Source organism: Salvelinus alpinus, chromosome 6 (genome assembly GCF_045679555.1).
Source record: "Salvelinus alpinus chromosome 6, SLU_Salpinus.1, whole genome shotgun sequence".
In the NCBI taxonomy this organism is placed as follows: domain Eukaryota; kingdom Metazoa; phylum Chordata; class Actinopteri; order Salmoniformes; family Salmonidae; genus Salvelinus; species Salvelinus alpinus.
Genome location: NC_092091.1, coordinates 68,245,606 through 68,261,581, shown reverse-complemented (window position 1 = coordinate 68,261,581; position 15,976 = coordinate 68,245,606). Strand labels below are relative to the sequence as shown.

Below are 15,976 nucleotides of genomic sequence, written 5' to 3'. Positions count from 1 at the left end.
TGCCAGTTGAGGACTTGTGAGGCATCTGTTTCTCAGACTAGACACTCTAATGTACTTGTTCTCTTGCTCAGTTGTGCACCGGAGCCTCCCACTCCTCTTTCTATTCTGGTTAGAACCAGTTTGCGCTGTTCTGTGAAGGGAGTAGTACACAGCGTTGTACGAGATCTTCAGTTTCTTGGCAATTTCCCGCATGGAATAGCCTTAATTTCTCAGAACAAGAATAGACTGACGAGTTTCAGAAGAAAGTTATTTGTTTCTGGCCATTTTGAGCTATAATTGTAATGTACAACATTAACAATGTCTCCACTGTATTTCTGATCAATTTGATGTTATTTTAATGGACAAAAAATGTGCTTTTCTTTCAAAAACAAGGACATTTCTAAGTGACCCCAAACTTTTGAACAGTAGTGTAAGTATTCACACCCCTGAGTTAATACATGTTAGAATACCCTTTAACAGTGATTACAGCTGTGCATATTTCTTGGTAAGTCAGAGCTTTGCACCCCTGGATTGTACAATATTTAAAAAAAAAATCACATTTCTTCAAGCTCTGTCAAGCAGATTTAAGTCAAAACTCAGGAACATTCAATATTGTCTTGGTAAGCAACTCTAGCGTATATTTTGCCTTGTGTTTTAGGTTATTGTCCTGCTGAAAGGTGTAACAATGTGCGCTGAGAGTCGGGAAGCAAGTTCAGGGAGTGAGTGTTAAGAAAATAAAGGGAACATAATACAAAACAAGAAACATTAACAGCACACAGACATGAAACAGAAACATTGATGCCTGGGGAAGGAACCAAAGAGAGTGACATTCAGGGAAGTGATGGCGTCCAGGTGAGTCTAACGACACGCAGGTACGCGTAACGATGGTGACAGGTGTGCGCCATAACGAGCAGCCTGGTGACCTAGAGGCCGGAGAGGAAGCACACGTGGTAGTACCCCCTTCCAGCCGCAAGACGCCGACCAAAGGGACGATCCCCGGGATCAGGAGCGGACCGATCACCCCTGCTGAGGCGCGGGAACCTGGCGTTCCAGCTGAGGCATTAGAGCCTGACGAGCCGGTGGAAGCAGGGGAGCCTGGCAATCCAGCTGAGGCTTGAGAACCTGACGAGCCGGTGGAAGCAGGGGAGCCTGGCGATCCAGCTGAGGCATGAGAGCCTGATGAGCTGGTGGAAGCAGGGGAGCCTGGCGATCCAGCTGAGGCTTGAGAACCTGACGAGCTGGTGGAAGCAGGGGAGCCTGGCGATCCAGCTGAGGCATGAGAGCCTGATGAGCCGGTGGAAGCAGGGGAGCCTGGTGATCCAGCTGAGGCTTGAGAGACTGACGAACCCGCGAAGGCCGGGGAGCCTGGCGATCTGTCTGAGGCATGCAAGCCTGTAGCAGCTCCCGGACACAAAGTCATTCCCGCTTCCCTTAGGTGAGGCGTCATTCTGTAACAATGTGCGCTGAGAGTCGGGAAGCAAGTTCAGGGAGTGAGTGTTTTAGTAAAATAAACGGCACATAATACAAAACAAGAAAAATAAACAATGACGCCTGGGGAAGGAACCAAAGGGAGTGATATATATAGGGAAGTGATGGAGTCCAGATGAGTCTGACAATGCGCAGGTACGCATAACGACGGTGGCAGGTGTGCGACATAACGAGCAGCCTGGTGACCTAGAGGCCGGAGAGGGAACACACGTGACAAAAGGTGAATTTGTCTCCCAGTGTCTGTTGGAAAGCAGACTGAACCAGGCTTTCCTCTAGGATTTAGTCTGTGCTTAGCTTTATTTATAAAGTTTTTACCCCTTTTTTATGATACCCAATTGGTAGTTACAGTCTTGTCCCATCGCTGCAACTCCCGTACGGACTCGGGAGAGGCTAATGTGGAGAGACATGCATCCACCGAAACATGACCCTGTCAAGCCGCACTACTTCTTGACACACTGCTCGCTTAACCCGGAAGCCAGCAGGAGCAATGTGCCGGAGGAAACACTGTACAACTGGCGACCGTGTCAGCGTGCATGCGCTGTTTGAAATTCACTGTTCGACTAAGGGACGTTACAGATAATTGTGTGTGGGGTACGAGGTAGGCATTCAAAAATCATTGTAGCCATTTCCTGCAGTCAATGACCAAAGCACCCTATTTGGCCTCATGGGTGGAATGTTATTAATATTATTCATAGTTTTATTAATAAATATATATTTTTAAAACAGACAAATTACAATGTTTCTGTCAAACAGTTTTGTTATATTTCAGTCTTTTGTGATGTATATAAAGTGTAATATTGGGATGCAAAATCAAAATGTAATACATCAACTCTATATCAGACATGGTATAGGTGACTTTTTTTTAAGCCCATAACCATGTGTGTGAGGTATATACTTTGTTTCAATGTAGATTTGTTTAAGACTACCAATAATCACTGTGACCCTGATTTAGCCCACTACAGTATTAAACACTATTATTGCACATAGTGAGTCCATGCAACCTACTGTATTCTGTGACTTAAGCACATTCTTACTCCTGAACTTATTTAGGCTTGCCATAACAAAGGGGTTGAATACTTATTGACTCAAGACATTTCAGATTTTCATATTTAATTGATTTGTAGAAAAAATAAATATATAATTCCACTTTGACATTATGGGGTTATTATGTGTAGGTGCTGTAACCACCACAAAGTATCATGAGATGGCTCAAACAGAAACGGTGCTGTTGTTGATGTGTTCTGTGTCATTCTGTGTTCTGAGTCATTTCCTTAAACTTCCCCCATGTCTCTGATACCAACATAATGAATGTCAGCTAGCTGTCAGCTACTGCAAGAGATATATATTTCACAATTTGTTTACTATTAACAAGGCACCTGACCACTGACTGAGGGACAAATTCATACAGTTTTGTGCAAATACTGCACTGTGAGTTTGATTGAATTGACTCCAAAAGTATTACGTCAATAGTTTTACGCCTTGGCAAATGCAGATCAAATGGAATCGATTTTGTCATTTCGTATGTGGTGGCAATGGCATAAAATACTTTTGGTTTCCTACTTCAAAATGGTAAGGAAAGTGATTAGATGGAGACATGGCATAGTTATTTCCAGTGAAATCTCCCTTCCCCAGGCTGTGCTGTGGAAATGCAACAACCTGTCACCTTATTACTGTACAAAAATACTCTCTAGAGGAAATATACCATCTCATCTAACCTCATGTAGGTTTACTGTATCTATCTCCATCTGTCTATATGAACACAGTGGTGTGTGTGTAGGCTACTGTACTAAACAACAGTCTGTCATTCTCAGATCCTCCTGGTATCCAGCCTCGTCCAGAAACGTGTCCACGAAATATGTGGTCAATCAGATTTGTCACAGAAGCACATGTTGTTTTATGGCTACATTTCTCCATGGTTAATAAAACGTTTGTTACGAGTCTTGTGTTAATCTAACTTCATATTGTTAACTTGCTGTATTTTGGGTGTTCAGAATAATTACACATCAATAGTGGCAATGCAACAAGCCTGAGACTGTATGGCTCGGTTCCAATATCCACACTAACATATCTCCTAGCATGAAGCCATATTAGGCATGCATTCAGGTGGTATGCTAGTGTGGATATGTAGATTTACCCAGAGCCCCCCAACACTGCTTTAGACCTACCGGCTGGTCAGATGCCCTAACATGATAAGCTTGACACTTAGAAATACTTATTGAACCTTCCAGAATACAATGCATATAATAATATACTGTCTCTGTTCATGGGGTTGCTGTTTACACTAAATTACATATAGTAGGGTTTCTTAGTCACAGTTTGTGTGTGAGTGATATCTGTTAACCCTCACCATGTATTGTACATGTTCCTGGGTCTAATTATAGCTGGTTATCACACAAACTGTATGTACATATAGTATATACTACTGTTTATATGTCACTTTATTCCTAGTTATATGTACATATCTACCTCAATTACCTCGTACCCCTGCACATTGACTCGGTACTAGTACCCCGGGTATATCGTTACTCATTGTGTATTTATTATTTGTTTTATTATTACGTGTTTTGCTTTCTATTATTGCTCTATTTTCTTTCTTTCTGCATTGTTGCTAAGTGATGGGTCCGTAAGTAAGCGTTTCACTGTTAGTCTACACCTGTTGTTTACAAAGCGTGTGACAAATATCATTTGATTTGAGTTCATGTAAAACTATTATTAGACTGCATTTATCTAGACTTCCTTTCATTGGAAAGAATGTGATTAATTGGGACGTATATAGGGCTTATGACGCACTCACCTGTTTTCTCTCTTCCAAAGGCTGGCATGATGATGGACATGTAGTAGGATACAGTGCTCTCTTGAGGTCAACTTGAAGAACTGCTTGCAATATGTAATCACAATATTTACCCAGCAGAGGGCAATGTTTACTTGATTACAGGTCACAGACCCACGGCTATGGTCATGTTATTTTTCTGCAACGTGTCTTAACAGTATTAACCTGTAATTCGAAACCCCCAATGTAAATTGTGTGTGTGTGTGGGGGGGAGGGGAGGGGAGGGGGGGGGGGGGGGGGTCTGTGACCTGTAAACAATATTGCCCTCTGCTGGATAAATATTGTGATTACACATTGCAAGCAACACTTTTTTTATTTGTTGGAATACTTGGGAAGATATGTTCTACATTAAATTACATTTTGGCTGAATTCCTGATGATTTTACATTATTTTACCACTGCTAAAATCTCCCATAATAAAGTATATATATATACACATACCGGTCAAAAGAGTGTGCAAAGCTGTCATCAAGGCAAAGGGTGGCTATTTAAAGAATCTCAAATATAAAATATATTTTGATTTGTTTAACACTTTTTTGGTTACTACATGATTCCATATGTGTATTTCATTTTGATGTCTTCCCTATTATTCTACAATGTAGAAAATAGTCAAAATAAAGAAAAACCCTTGAATGAGTAGGTATTCTAAAACGTTTGACCTGTAGTGTAAATATATATTTGCTTTTTTTTACTAACAACTTTGGTGGGCGAAAATCAATAATTCGCGGACGCCTATTGCCGATCCCTGTATAGGTGAACACTAGCCTGTATTATGGGGGACAGGTTCGACTATCTTCGTGATCCCCGCCCAGGTCACATGTTAAGAAAGCTTGTCCAGCGCGCACAGCTGACTGACAACAACATTACAGGCCAGTCGCTTAGGTAGCAGTAGGCAGGGTGGAGAAGCACGACTACAACCAACTGTTTAAAAACATTTCTGTCAACAACCAGAAACTACCTTTAATCAGTTGTTTTGCTGCATCACTTTTCAAGTATTTCATCTTCAGGGTAGTCCGAAATCGTAGTCGTCGAGCTTGGAAAGGTGGGGAGGCTACCAGCGAGAGGCAGCTTTTAGGCTTGGTGGAGAGGGAAACGCTCGCTATATCCTCGGACTGAACATGGCAACGTCCCTCATCCAAGCCTGCCGCAGTCTAGCTCTCTCAACATGGCTGTTATCCTTTTGCTTCGTGCATTTTCTGTGTCTGGACTTTACGGTGGCGGAGAAAGAAGAATGGTACACCGCGTTTGTCAACATTACTTATGTGGATCCCGTGACTTCAGAAATCAAAACAGAGAAGACTGAGTGTGGAAGATATGGCGAGCACTCCCCCAAGAAAGAAGCAAGAGGGCAAGTGTTGATGCCTTTGCTTTTGCAAGAGAGACAAGCTTGCGACCCGAACGCTAAGTATCCCCTGCCTTATCAAAACAATGCTTGGATGGCGTTGATAGCTGCAGGGAATTGTACATTCAGAGATAAAATTCGCAACGTCGCTGCACTCCACAACGCTTCTGCAGTCATAATTTATAACGTGGGCTCCACTAATGTCAACGATACCATAACAATGCCTCATCAAGGTAAACTACACTTTCGGGGGAGCAATGCATCATACTCATCAAGCTTACATGACTGTATGCGATGCACTGCATCACTTGTATGAGATACACTGTACTTGTCACTGTTGTGACGTGGTGACAGTTTACAAGTGCTCTGCCCTCTTATCATGTCGTTATGGCAATGGCACACATTGTTTTAGGCTGTTGAAGACTGGCAAGGCATTCATGTCAGTAAGCTACAAGCTCAAAACTGTCAAACTCACTATTATATATTGAACTAATCAACAAAGAAGCACATTGTCCATTTGCTGCCAGTTGTGCCTACAAGTGCAAATCATAACAGTATGTAAGCTCAATGCAGTCCTCAAACCCTAAACCATTTTGATGTATCATTGTCTGTCGAGACAACTGTTTGGTGAACTGATAATGAATTAGTTTATAATTCAACAGTGAACCGGCATCACTCCTCATTCCTCCTAGCTGTGTGAGGATTATCAATGAACAACTTTTCTCCACAAAACTAGATTAAGGATTGCAGGCCTTCTTTTTAAGGAAATGGGCCCCTTGTGTAAAATATATATGTTGATATTATGCTGCATAGCTCATGCATGAACTCACCATGACACTGGGAGTTGTATCCACCCAGCTCGTATAGACTATTGATGCATGTTTCCCTGACTGCATTGGGATAGATCATCAGTCAGGCTCTGATATCCTACACATTCCCTATACAGTTTAGCCTATATCTAATTGTAATGCATATCTGATTCTTGCTGATTCTGATTCTGAACTGGGCCAAATGTTGAGTCAGGGGTTGGCATGGTACTGGCTCAGACCAGGCTGAGGCTGTTGTGTAAGCTAAAGAGTTCTCCTGTAATTTCTCTCTCCGGCTCATTCTTTACCGCATCAAAATCTGACCTCACCTCGCTCCCTGTTCTTCTTCAGCACTGACAACTTGCCAGGTGAAAGCCAGCCTCATGATGAGCTTCCACCATTATTGTTTTCACTTGTCAAGTATGTTCCAATCAGTGCAGATGAAGAGACAGAATAAAAAATAAAAATAAATTTAGAGCTGGTTTCTCCTGCTCTCACCCTGAGCCATGTAGGAAAGAATCAAGGACAAAGAGGAGCAGAGGGGGCAGGAAGTAGGAGGATTTTAGTTTTAGGTGGACATAAATATTAATGGAAGAAGGATTTAGCACAGTTACGATTTCATCCCAAAATTATTTCAATTTTTGGGTTGTAAAACTGATTCCTGCTTTGCAAGAGATCCAAATGGCAATCCATATTGGTACAGCTTCTGTCAACTTAGTGTGTGTGTGTGCACGTAGAAGAGCGTTTGTTTGCTCTCATAAAACCTATCCAATTCAACGGTGACACTGAAATACCATAAATACACTTAGTGTAGTAATGGGGTCGACAGGCTAATTCAAATGTACTAATTGAGTTATCTCTGTTTAGCCTTGGCTTGAACATCTACAGAAAGCGGCAGTTACTATGACAACTTTTCTTAGACATCTGATTTCGTGGCGTGCTTTTAATTTAACTATCACAGCGTAGTGGTGGGTGGACATGTTTAAGATGAGCCAGCTTGGAGAGTCTGTCCTTGGGAATATCTGAGTCCCCCCCAAGCACATCCAATGGACATTTTAATCAGTTGGGTATGTTATCCCTCAGTCGAAGGTGTTTCCGTCTGGTCCGGGTCCAATACTGGAGCTAGCAGAGAAGGCTTTAATAGACAAAACTGGTGTTAACTGGCTGCCAAGTTTCCACTGTAGACCGCTCTCTTTCAATATCTAGGCTGGGTAGGCCCCCCTAGCTCTGCAAGTGACAGTTTGGTGGTGGTGGGCTCTGGCCACTCTGTACACTTGCACCATCGGTGCAAAGAAAAAGGTCTTAGGAGAAACATAGGGTTCAGGCATCTTATGAGTCCTACACAAAACACCCTCCTCCTCTCCTCTCTATCCCTGATCATCCACGATCCATACCATCTCTCCACATTCCTTATCTTTTCACATACAGTCTAGTCTTCATATACAGTACCTTGAAAAGTATTCAGACCCCTTGTCTATTTCCACATTTTATTACGTTACAGCCTTATTCTAAAATGTATAAAATATTTTGTTTTCCTGAGCAATCTACACACAATGCCCCATAATGACAAAGCGAAAATGGGTTTTTAGATTTTTTTTTGCCAATTTATTACAAGTAAAAAAACACCTTAAGATAAGTATTCAGGCCCTTTGCTATGAGACTCAATTGAGCTCAGGTGCATCCTGTTTCCATTGATCATCCTTGAGTTGTTTCTACAACTTCATTGGAGTCCACCTGTTGTAAATTCAATTGATTGGACATGATTTGGAAAGGCACACACCTGTGACATATGATGTCCCACAGTTGACAGTGTATGTCAGAGCAGAAACCAAGCCACGAGGTCCAAGGAATTTTCCGTAGAGCTCCAAGACAGGATTGTGTTGAGGCACAGATCTGGGGAAGGGTACCAAAAAATGTCTGCAGCATTGAAGGTCCACAAGAACACAGTGGCCTCCATAATCTTTAAATGGAAGAAGTTTGGAACCACCAAGACTCTTCCTAGAGCTGGCCGCCCAGCCAAACTGAGCAATCGGGGGAGAAGGGCCTTGACAGAGCTCTAGAGTTCCTCTGTGGAGATGGAGAACCTTCCAGAAGGACAACCATCTCTGCAGCACTCCACCAATCAAGCCTTTATGGTAGAGTGGCCAGACGGAAGCCCCTCCTCAATAAAAGGAAAATGACAAGGTTCTCTAGTCTGATGAAACGAAGATTGAACTATTTGGCCTGAATGCCAAGCGTCACGTCTGGAAGAAACGTGGCACCATCCCTACGATGAAGCATGGTGGTGGCAGCATCATGGTGGTGGCAGCATCATGCTGTGGGGATGTCTTTCAACGGCAGGGACTGGGAGACTCGTCAGGTTTGAGGCAAAGACGAACAGGGTAAAGTACAGAGATCCTTGATGAAAACCTGCTCCAGAGTGCTCAGGACCTCAGCCTGGGGTGAAGGTTCACCTTCCATCAGGACAATGACCCTAAGCACACAGTCAAGACAATGCAGGAGTGACTTCGGGAAAAGTCTCTGAATGTCCTTGAGTGGCCCAGCCAGGAGGGCCCGGACTTTATCCTGATCGAACATCCCTGGAGAGACCTGAAAATAGCTGTGCAGCGACGCTCCCCATCCAACCTGACAGAGCTTGAGAGGATCTGCAGAGAAGATTGGGGGAAAAACTCCCCAAATACAGGTGTGCCAAGCTTGTAGTGTCATACCCAAGAAGACTTGAGGCTGTAATCGCTGCCAAAGGTGCTTCAACAAAGTACTGAGTAAAGGGTCTGAAGACTTATGTAAATGTGAAATTTCAGTTTTTTATATATATATATACACTTGCAAAAATTCTAAAAACCTGTTTTTGCTTTGTTGTTATGGTGTATTGTGTTTAGATTGATGAGGGGGATAAAACGATTTAATACATTTTAGAATAAGGCTGTAATGTAACTACATTTTGAAAAAGTCAAGGGGTCTGAATACTTTCCGAATGCACTCTATGACTCTGACGTGTGTGTGTGGTTGCCCACATACGTTTTGAGCTCGGCTATGCTCGTTTGTCTTTACTGTAGCTCTGTTTACTGAGACAGATCATGTTAATGGATTGAAACTAAACGAACCATGTCTGTGTCTTAACACAACCTGACTGTGCGACTGGTTTGACGACGTGCTGTAAAATGTAGCACCCTCCTTCACAATAGGTTATGCACTGCCGGTCAGCCCATCACCCTGTTAGCACGCTGCCAAACTGCATTAGCCTGCTGCAAAAGCACTGACACACCTCCTCCAACCAGTACAGAGTGGTGTCTGTCTGTATGGGCATCCAAGCTGTGCAGGTGATCGGGTTGCCATGATCGTTGGCGTCAATGGAATGGTTACCATTGCTGACGTTTTGGCTTCTTTTAACTGAGGATTACGCCATGTGGATCACAACAGGTAATTACATTCATATAAACCCCTTTGTTCACATTCACTGGCAGTCTCTGACAGATTCCAAGCCCCATCTGCATCATCACCTGGACTGGACAGTGGTGTGCCAGCATGCTGGCTCCTAATGGGGAAGTGAGGAGAGATGGTGGAAGGCCCTACCAGATGCTTCAGACACATGGGGCCAGCCGAGGAGAGGTGTTTGGGGGGTGGGTGGCCACCCCTGGTGAGCTCTCTGAGACCTCCATTGGGTCCCTCCCTGCTTGGCTGGCACAGGCCCAGGAGATGTGTCTGTTAAGGCGTCAGCATTCTTCAGTTCAGCTGGCGCCGAGCTCGGCTAGGCGAACCGAACAAGTGTGCTTGTATACTCCGTTAAAAAGTGGCGATAGTATTGTTTGTCCATTTTGTCCAGTTTGTCCATTTTGAGACGCCGTAGCCAGTATACACTTCTTCAAAATAGTCCAAATTAATCTAAGATAACTCAAGAAATCTGTTATTCATTTTGAAGTTTTTGCTGAGGAGATCTTAGTCTCGCAATTTTACATCTAACTAAGATGTTTGCAGTATTTATCTCTTATTTTATTTTTTACATGAAAATGAGTCATCTCTCGTTGAATGACAACAAAGACTTTAGTGAAGATTCCCTATTATTGACCAATCACCGACGAAGGGGCGTAGACTTCGGCTACTGACTTCCGCCTGCCTCAAAAACAATTGTTGTATGCCTGAACAACTGAAGTGAACAAAAACGTCACAAAAAGTCTGCATTATATATGCACTAACTCTTCCAAACTATTTTGTCTGGGAAGCATGTGGATACTAGCCACACCACACACACACACACACACACACACACACCCTTCCTGCTGAGAGGGTACAGCGGGACGGCAGTCCCTGGGTACCTACGGAAAAGAGGAGACTGTGCTATTTCTGGGGCTGCTAAGACTCATACTCCCAGCCCTGAGACGAACAGACAGAGATGGAGGAGAGAGAGAGAGAGAGAGTAATGATGAGGGAAAGGGGGACTAAAAGAAAGCGAGAGAAAGAACAGTCCTCGGTGGGCCAACAGAAGTGGACTGTATCGGCCAGGGTAACCGAGAGCCAAGAATCTCATTCTCTCTCCCTCTCTCTCTCATCTTAATTAGGTTGGCCCCACCTGTGACAAAGAATGCATACAAGGCCTTTTTGTATGAGAACACTCAGACCTCTGTGTGGACAGGACACGTATGAATCCTATCAGGGCTGATCTTTATGAAAGACTTGCCATTTGCAGTCTGGCTTTTATATGGAGGGAAAGCAATGAGCATGTGGAGGACATTTTCTGAGAGCTGGAATTAATCACTAGATTACTGTATGACGTGGCTCCCTCCCTCTGCCAGATCCTTTCAGTTTTTCTTTCCTGACCATGGTTTTTTAGGCAGTTGTTTTGTCGGCCATCTTGGCTATGCAAATTTCGGTGGCTACATGTATTAATTATTTTATATTTTTATGCACATTTTCGCTGGACAGACTAACACTGTTGATATTGAATAAGGATTTGTGCTGTTTAATTACAGCTAACCAAATACTATTATCCACTACACAGCAGGTTATGCTGCCCTCAAGGCTGCTAGCAAAAGCTAATCCTCAGCAGCACTAAACAGGTTAGCGCCCTTCCTCTAAAAATCAACTGCTCACTCGCTCTCTATTCCACCTGGCTTTCCTTATTATGCACCATTGTGGCTTATTATGCACCATCTTGGCTTATTATGCACCATTCTTGCTAATGGGTGTCCTCAAAGAGGAGAGATTTTGGTCCAGTTCAGCCTCTGTCGGGCCATCGGTTGATATTACACACTGCTTTGATTTTTAGAAGCAGCTATTTTGTTTTTCTTGTTCTTTCTCTCTCTCTAAATGAAATGGATTCGCCAACTACTTGCAGACAGTGGTGATAAAATGTGTTGCCCCTTTGTGGAATATCTTTGTGTCAGTATTCTTGTCTCCTTCATCTGGGTTGTAATTTCTAGCCTGGTCCCAGATCTGTTTGTAGTGTCTTGCCAACTCCTATGGTTATTGACGTGACTATGACCATAGGAGTTGGCAAGACAGCACAAACAGATCAGGGACCAGTCTATGTAATCCAAAATCCCACCCAGATGGTAAAGATGGCTAAAACCTTGAGTCTACTCTGCACTACCTACTTAAGATCTCATACTTAACAGCTGAAGCATGGCCAGTGTGCAAAAGCAGCTCTGCAGACCGTACAACTTTGTCAGTGTGTTCCTTTACCATGGTCATATTGTTATCAAGGCTCATAGAGGTGAAGAAGTTAATCCACTCCTTGAGGCCATGTGTTGCTACTAAACTTTTGGCATCCATGTTGGATTGTGCCCTCATGTCCAGGCAGTTTATTTATGCACATCGGTTGAGGGGTATCTGGTTAGGTTAGCAAGCCTATGATGTTTTTTTTTAAGCTGTGTAGCGTTTGTCAGGGTGTAGGGCTCAGTGTTAACGTAATAGTATTAGCAGCCGTGAGATCTGTTTACCGTGCACACACAGCCTTGTTTTTCTGCCGGTGATTGTGCCGCTGATTGCATTAGGAGTGGCTACCCTTAACAGTTATGTATGAACAAACCATGGTGCTGCTGCAACACTCGTTGCTAATTCAGCCAACTGTGTGTGTGTGTGTGTGCGCTTGTTTGCATATAGGCCTATATGTGGCGTCCTTGGACCTAATGCATTGTGCTTTGCTGTGTGTAAACCCTATATGCAGGATAACACAGTAGCCTCCGGCCTACTATCCATTGTGCACTGTTGCATCACAATGTGATTTAGGCCCCGTCTATGCCAGGACATTGGCTCCAGAGCTCTTCATTCCTGATGCTCTTATTTCATTAGAATGCTGTGTATTATTAGATTTAGTCTAGTCGTTTTAGTTTTTTGGAAACAATTAGGCAATCTGAAGCCGAAAAAAAGCACACTTTGCCAGTAGCCCTTTAACTTCCGTTTCAAGACAATACGCCTATGAGAAAAAGCTTCAAGAGTGCAGCTTTTGGACCCATACGAAGAGTTGGGCTAGTAAAGATTATTATTATGTAGATCTATTGATCTGCTCTCCTTTCTCTCCATAAACCTGTGGCTGTATGTCTCTTACGACGAACTAGTTACATATGGAGATTTATGAGCATAATAATGCATTGCGCCTTTGGGGGATCCATGGGGGATCAGTCCCTGCGTCACACACACACACCTTGAGGTTTATTTCCAGGACCACGTCATGAAACTGGGCGCCATGGCGACCGACCGAGAGAACAGAGAAACAAGAGTTGTATTCTGTCTCCTCCATCTCTTCCCTCTGTTCTTTGACCACCCTCTTTCACCCACTGTATTTTTACCTATTCTCACTGTTAGCTAGACCTGTACAGATGTGAGTCATGCAACTCTGCCAAGGGAAATTAGCATACCGTGCATGCCGTATCCCATAGGCGTGTGAGATTCAAGTTTGGGGAAGCAAATTTTCACCAGAAAAATGCACCTTTATAATAAAGCATTCCATGCATCATCATATTTGCAGACTTATGTAAAATAGCCTACTATTCCTAATGTGATGAGTAGATTGGATAGTCTTAATTTAGGCTAATAATATAACATAATCATTGAATGCATGGCTGTAGGCTATATCAAATCAAATTTATTTGTAAAGCCCTTCTTACATCAGCTGATATCTCAAAGTGCTGTACAGAAACTCAGCCTAAAACCCCAAACAGCAAGCAATGCAGGTGTAGAAGCACGGTGGCTAGGAAAAACTCCCTAGAAAGGCCAGAACCTGGGGCCTCCCGGGTGGCGCAGTGGTCTAGGGCACTGCATCGCAGCGCTAGCTGCGCCACCAGAGACTCTGGGTTCGCGACCGGGAGGTCGACCGGGAGGACGCACAATTGGCCTAGCGTAGTCCGGGCTACCGGTTTGGCCGGTAGGGATATCCTTGTCTCATCGCGCACCAGCGACTCCTGTGGCGGGCCGGGCGCAGTGCGCGCTAACCAAGGGAGCCAGGTGCACGGGGTTTCCTCCTCCACATTGGAGGAAACACTCTCTCTCTCTCTCTCTCTCTCTCTCTCTCTGCTACTCCAGTTTCAACTGTTCTGCCTGCAGCTATGGAACCCTGACCTGTTCACCTGACGTGATTTTCACCAGAAAAATGCAGAGAGAGATATATATATATATATATAACACAACACAGATAACAGACTGGCCCTAGCCCCCCGACACAAGCTACTGGAGGCTGAGACAGATGGCCTTATATGAACACATTTCATGCAATTCTACTACACTTTATATGACTGGAGACATTAGCAGAATCTTTTTTTAATACGTCAAAAATTACAGAGTAGCCTACTCTGCTGACACTGACAAACAGATCAATTAAAACCATGTTGTCTGATCCATCTAATCGTCCTATGAGAAGGGTAGACACACACAATTATGACGTTCATCTAACCTGGAGGAGGAAATTATTGTCCAAAAACTGACTTTCAAGTAGCACTAATCCAACCATGAAAGAGTGAATATGCGCACTCACCAGGAATGTGAGTGCGCATATATTAGCTGGTGCTAATAAGATAGGCTTTACTGTTCACTCAATTAATTGAGAATTTTGATAACCAAAAGACAGATTATTATTTTCATTGTCTTTTCTTTACAGCAATAGACATTTGCTTTCCAAATGATGTTTTCCTTCAATTGTATTTTGAAATATTGCGATATACCTGGCTGGGCTTCTACTTTTCACTGACATTCGCAACTCAACAATCATCTATGTGGCTATTTGCCAGGCGCGCTGCCTAAATTGTGGTGCCTTCTGACTGTAGGCAATGACATTTTTTTTATTTATTTCACCTTTATTTAACCAGGTAGGCCAGTTGAGAACAAGTTCTCATTTGCAACTGCGACCTGGCCAAGATAAAGCAAAGCAGTGCGACACAAACAACAACACAGAGTTACACATGGAATAAACAAACATTACAGTCAATAACACAATAGAAAAGTCTATATACAGTGTGTGCAAATGAGGTGAGGTAAGGCAATAAATAGGCCATAGTGGCGCAATAATTACAATTTAGCAATTAAACACTGGAGTGATAGATGTGCAGAAGATGAATGTGCAAGTAGAGATACTGGGGTGCAAAGGAGCAATTAAAATAAAAAGAATAACAGTTTGAGGATGGGGTAGTTGGATGGGCTATTTACAGATGGGCTATGTTCAGGTGCAGTGATCGGTGAGCTGCTCTGACAGCTGGTGCCTAAAGTTAGAGAGGGAGATATGAGTCTCCAGCTTCAGTGATTTTTGAAATTCATTCCAGTCATTGGCAGCAGAGAACTGGAAGGAAAGGTGGCCAAAGGAGGAATTGGCTTTGGGGGTGAAATATACCAGCTGGAGCGCGTGCTATGGGTTGGTGCTGCTATGGTGACCAGTGAGCTGAGATAAGGAGTGCGTGCTTTGGGTTGCTGCTGCTATGGTGACCAGTGAGCTGAGATAAGGCGGAGCTTTACCTAGCAAAGACTTATAGATGACCTGGAGCCAGTGGGTCTGGCGACGAATATGAAGCGAGGGCCAGCCAACGAGAGCATACAAGTCGCAGTGGTGGGTAGTATATGGGGCTTTGGTGGCAAAACGGATGGCACTGTGATAGACTGCATACAATTTGCTGAGTAGAGTGTTGGAGTCTATTTTGTAAATTACATCGCCGAAGTCAAGGATCGGTAGGATAGTCAGTTTTACGAGGATCCACAGCTTATATGTTTTTAAAGAAGCTAATGATCCTCTGTGGCCAAATCATGCTTTCTGGTGTAGTAGCTTATTTTGAATTATTTTATGAATTTCTGTATCGACAGGAGTAAGATAATTAGGCTATATAATTTTGCCAATTTACTTTAGGGGAAGCTTAGCTCCTAGCCTTATGGACGCGCCCACTGTGTCGTATGCTAATCTTTTGGCGGTTTTAAATCTGCATTTGTTAGTGAATATATTTCAGTCTCTGGAGTAAAGTCCAATGTTCCTTTTCTAATCCGGAATTCATTAGTGAGTGGGTTGACTGAGTCATCCATTTTTGAATGCCTTGCTGCTTGCTTTGTGTCTGTCTTGGGC

General features: G+C 43.4%; 1 protein-coding gene across 1 annotated transcript in view; it reads left to right on the top strand.

The window, feature by feature from the left end:
- Positions 1–5,128: 5,128 nt before the first annotated feature.
- The window catches only part of LOC139579169 (RING finger protein 150-like), a 35,841-nt gene continuing 24,993 nt past the window's right edge, over positions 5,129–15,976 (top strand). The window contains exon 1 of the mRNA XM_071407542.1: positions 5,129–5,871. Coding sequence (XP_071263643.1) covers positions 5,415–5,871 — 457 coding nt within the window. The 5' untranslated portion in view covers positions 5,129–5,414. The remainder of the gene's footprint in view (positions 5,872–15,976) is intronic.